Source organism: Opisthorchis viverrini (assembly GCF_000715545.1).
Source record: "Opisthorchis viverrini unplaced genomic scaffold opera_v5_193, whole genome shotgun sequence".
Taxonomy (NCBI): Eukaryota; Metazoa; Platyhelminthes; class Trematoda; order Opisthorchiida; family Opisthorchiidae; genus Opisthorchis; species Opisthorchis viverrini.
Genome location: NW_008751853.1, coordinates 616,014 through 621,366, shown reverse-complemented (window position 1 = coordinate 621,366; position 5,353 = coordinate 616,014). Strand labels below are relative to the sequence as shown.

Below are 5,353 nucleotides of genomic sequence, written 5' to 3'. Positions count from 1 at the left end.
GCTGTGCTGAGACATGCAATCTTGATTTCTTCAACAAGAGGCAATCAGTTTTTTGTATTAAGCATCAAGAAAACCAGCTTAAGCAACGACCTCCACTTGACAGCCCCCTGTACCTATCCCCCCCCCCAAAAAAAAAAACATCGGTGAACGAAACTGCGGCATCTACAACCATTGTACGACGAGTACGCGGTTATTACAGCTGACAATGATGATGATGACTGTGCTTCACTATGATTATTCGGCTGGCATGCTAATTTAGCTGTTTGTCGTCAGTGGTGAATCGGGACCCCTACAGAGACGGGCAGCTTCACGCGTCGTCCCATGTATGAGGTGCAACAGACCTTGACATTGTGTTCATGCTAAAACGGCATGCGTGGAGTTGCCAGTTAGTAGCACTAGGTTCCGCTCCTATCCTGCTTAAATGACGGTACTCACCTCCTACTAGTGGCCGAACGATTTACTCTTCAACTAATAGGCGCGGACTCGAAGCTCTGATTATTCGTGAGGTGCACACTGCTGGCGACGAAAGTAAACATGGAGCAGCAAAACCGTAGTTCTTGACACTCAGCAAAAGGATACCGCATCTGAAGAACGAAATCCAGACTCAAAAAAATCCTATTTTTGTTCCTCCTTTTTAAGCTGTTGTGCGACCCGCCACGGCTTGCCAGGTTTTCTTAGATTCCTTGACTGATAGCGAGTACCACGTGAGCGGTGTTCCCAGATAGCTAACCGTGCTGATCGAAATCCAATTCTCTGTTAGAGGTCGAGCAATGACCGAATGATGGGGCACTTTAACCCACACTAAATAATAGTCATCCACCAGTAGCACCCTTCCGGGGCCTAGCTGCCAAGCCACCAGAAGGAAGCACGAGGGCTGGGATACTGCGAGGGTGCCTAAGCCTAGACAGGGGAAGTCAAAAGGCAGAGGTCGGATTAGAACCACGGACCTTCCGGTTAGCAAATTCGCGCTCCGACCACTGAGCCATCTCGCCCCCACACTGCACCCGAAATATCCCGTTAGTTACAACCTTGACCATATGTATAAGCTTCGTTCCGTAACGCGAGGATTCGTAAACTTGATTCACCTACTGCAGATATGTGGGACTGTTCCGAACATACTTCTGCATACTAACCGGTGAATGGGAGCGCCATCATTTCAACTGTCAGTAGCACGACCATATGGCTTCACGTGTGAAACGCAGACCCTACCAGCATGTGTACACTGGGATAGTGATAAAACTGGGTGATTTGAAAATCAAACAAAACCCTCACCATTTCATAAGTAAATCCTGAGGCGTCAACGTTTTCTTTCACTAGAGTATCGGGCTCCCAAGTATCAAGCCCACCCTCAGGGTCCACCGTTTTCGGCTTTTTCTTCTTCTTCTTTCCCCCAAAAGACAACTCGTCGTCCAGTTTTTCAGCGAGTTCATCGATGTTCTCCTCATTGATGGCGATCTTCTTTTTCTTCTTTAATTTCAGTTCGTCAATTAGAGGCTAAAAATGTCAGCATGGATAAAGATAAACTAACATCGTTCTCCCCTGTTTCAGCAACAACGGCGTCAGGGATATCAAGTGGCTTGGCTTTCTTCTTCTTTTTAGCTCCGAAATCCAGAGGATTTTCCGAATCCCCGGTGTCAACGGCTGTTATGTCAGCCAAAGCTTTATTCTTTTTCTTTTTCTTGACTTCGAAATTAAGAATGTCCTCCTAGAAAAGTATCAGTATTAGAAACCCAAATTAATGGTTAAATGGATGGCTGACGAGCCGACTCACGCCCTGAGCCTGATCCGTCATTGCAGTAGTGTGCGCTACGTAAACTGGTTTGCGCGCTAGTTTTCACGACAGGCTTTCAGGCCAGCCCAGGTCACAGTGCACGAGACCAACTGATAGGACTCACGGGTTCACGGATTCACTGATTGATACACAGGATCGAGGCTTTTGCCCAAGTTTCTCGGGTGGGTTTTGTTCTTGTCGTCCAGCGTCTGTCGTTCACCTGAAAGGCACAGATTAAAAAAGGGTGTAGCACTGCTCTTTCCAGCAATCGGATATCTTCAGCTAGACACTGATTTCCCCAAAACCGCTCATGCGTGACAAATATGCTCGTGTTTTGTACAGCTTACCCCGAGCCAAGGACGAAGGACTCATATCGGATGTCATATTTTTCGACTTCTCAAAAGCATTTAATAGGGTCCCACACGGCCCGCCGCTCCACAAACTCGAGTCTTACGTGATTCAATGGAAAATCATTCGCAGGATCAAGGCGTTCCTATCGGATAGGTCATCCTGAGTGAGAAGAGGCTCGACCTACTCTGCTCCAGCGCCGGTCTCCATTGGATTTCCTCAAGGCTCCGTCCTGAGACCACTCCCGTTTCTGATCTACGTTATGGTGATCCTTCTGACCGTTGTACATTAGGACTTTCTTTGTAACTTATCATTACTCAAATTGTGCCACTTTCTATCTCTCACTAAAATCTCAGCTTATTCCTCTTCTCTTCATGCCGAATACTTTTTGTTTAAATGAAAGCAAATAAATACAACACAATACAAATTCTGTACCTCGTGAAAGGCGTGTTCCCTTCTTGCTGTGTCGAGTTACGCTGTCGGCGAATTAACGAGCGGTGATCTACCTTTCAGACTACGACGGAATGGAAAGTATCTAGGAACATATTAAGGAAGATCCCAGGAAGGAGATCAATTTGGATTTATTGTGGTGGTAATTCCTAACTGTACCAATGAACTATGAGTTGTAAAATCTCGCCTAATTTAACTCACTTGATTTAACTACTTTACTTTGAACTTTGCTAGGGTTATCCACTACATAATTGGTGAGCCCAAATTTTGTTTCTCTTCCTTATATCACCTAGAACTCCCGTTTTCTTTTTTCTCATTACTATCATGTCTGATTCAAAAGATTCACCTATGGACTCGCAAGATATTTTGAGTTTAAGACTACCAGCTTACGGTATTCATCACCTTAGACTGTGGTTTGCTCAGGTAGAGGCAATTTTTGAGTGCGGTCGCGTTAGATCACAACAAACCAAGTATAATTGCGTTGTCGCACATCTCCCAGCTGAAATCGCCGTCGAAATTGCTGACATCGTCTACGAGAAACCCGATGTAAACCCATACGATGCACCAAAAGATGCTTTGATTAAGAGAACAGCAGCCACCGATGAACAGAACCTCCGTGTTTTACTTGCCGGCGTGGAACTAGGTGATCGTACCCCGCTCAACCACTCCGACATATGACACAGCTACAAAGAAAGCAGGCGGCAAATGAGAGCAGCCTCAAGGAGTTGTGGTTGCAAGGCCTCTCTGGAGATATAAGGAAAGTCTTGTCGGTTGCTGTCAAAGACAACGCTGCCAAAATCGGCCGAATTGGCTAACCATATGTTTTCATGCTACGGTACTAAGCCCTCTTCTTCAGTGCAATCAGTAGCCATGATTGCAAACACATAGACCGACGTTGAAGCCCTGAAGCAACAAGTTCCAGAACGTTCTCTACAGATCTCACAAATTTCTGCCAAACTAACTCACCGCTCTCGCTCAACTTCACGCTCTCCTCCCACACGTTCACGTTCATTCTACAAGCGTGACGAGTCTACATGGATCTGCCGATACCATCGAAAGTTTGGCTCAAATTCACGTAATTGTGTCAAACCCTGTAACTTCCATCGTCAACAGGGAAACGACAAGGCCAGACATTAACAGCGACAACTGTTCGTGGCCCCAACGTAAGTCGCCTTTTTCACGTTATAGATAACCTGACTCACAAGCGTTTCTTAGTCGATACTGGTGCTGAAGTCAGCGTCTTACCGTCTTCATCCAAGGAACGTCACTCAACCACGTCTCTTACACTTCGTGCGGCAAACAATTCTTGAATCCTAAATTATGGCCATGGTTCCATGACGCTTAACCTAGGTCTTGGACGCACGTTTCGTTGGGTATTTTTAATAGCCGATGTACAAACTGCTATCCTAGGGGCTGATTTTCTCACACACTTTGGGCTTCTAGTAGACGTGAAAGGTCGCAGACTGGTGGACTGTGGTGAACATTGACTCTATTCTATTCATTCTGTTTAGTGTATTTTTATATGCCTTTGTTTTACGATGCGATATATAGTACGCCCGCGATATACGAAAATATACGATATTCATTNATCTACGAGAAACCCGATGTAAACCCATACGATGTACTAAAAGATGCTTTGATTAAGAGAACAGCAGCCACCGATGAACAGAACCTCCGTGTTTTACTTGCCGGCGTGGAACTAGGTGATCGTACCCCCGCTCAACTACTCCGACATATGACACAGCTACAAGGAACGCAGGCGGTAAATGAGAACATCCTCAAGGATGCAAGGTTGCAAAACCTCCCTGGGGATATAAGGAAGGTCTTGTCGGTTGTTGACAAAGACATAACGCTGCTAAAATTGGCCGAATTGACTGACCAAGTGTTTTCATGCTACGGTACTAAGCCTTCTCCTTCAATGCAATCAGTAGCCATGACTTCAAACACACAGGCCGACGTTGAATACCTGAAGCAACAAATTTCAGAACTTTCTCTACAGATCTCCCAAATTTTCGCCAAACTAACTCACCGCTCTCGCTCAACTTCACACTCCCATCCTACACGTTCACGTTCATTCTACAACCGTGACGAGTCTACATGGATCTGCCGATACCATCGAAAGCTTGGCTCAAAGGCACGTAATTGTGTCAAACCCCGTAACTTCCATCGTCAACAGGGAAACGACAAGGCCAGACAGTAACGGCGACAACTGTTCTTGGCCCCAACGTAAGTCGCCTTTTTCACTTATGGATAACCTGACCCACAAGTGTTTCTTAGTCGATACTGGTGCTGAAGTTAGCGTCTTACCGTCTTCATCTAAGGAACGTCACTCAACCACGGCTGTTACACTTCGTGCGGCAAACGGGTCTCGAATCCTCACTTATGGCCTTCGTTCCATGACGCTTGACCTAGGTCTTAGACGCACGTTTCGTCGGGTATTTTTAGTAACCGATGTACAAACTGCTATCCTAGGGGTTGATTTTCTCACACTGGTCCTCTAGTAGACGTGAAAGGTCGCAGACTGGTGGACCAAGCAACCAATTTGAGCATCGCTGGAATCCAGTGCTGTTTAAAGCGTCCTGCAATCAAGGTCCTCACCCCCGATTTAGCTGGCCCATATGATGCCCTGATCAAGGAATACAAAGACTTATTCCAACCTTCAGCTTTTCCACGAGGTCACACACAAGATTCTCACCACCGAAAACCCTGTGTCATCGCGTCCTCGTCGTTTAGCACCAGACAAGCTGGCCACAGCCAAACGTGAGTTTGAGCACATGCTCGAGT

The 5,353-nt window shown here is 46.2% G+C and overlaps 1 protein-coding gene across 1 annotated transcript in view; it reads right to left on the bottom strand.

Moving 5' to 3' along the window:
* T265_08002 (hypothetical protein) overlaps positions 1-5,353 on the bottom strand; it is a gene marked incomplete at both ends in the record, with an annotated part of 24,539 nt that overhangs the window by 15,053 nt on the left and 4,133 nt on the right. Inside the window, 2 exons of the mRNA XM_009173683.1 lie at positions 1,273-1,494; positions 1,529-1,705. Coding sequence (XP_009171947.1) covers positions 1,273-1,494; positions 1,529-1,705 — 399 coding nt within the window. The remainder of the gene's footprint in view (positions 1-1,272; positions 1,495-1,528; positions 1,706-5,353) is intronic.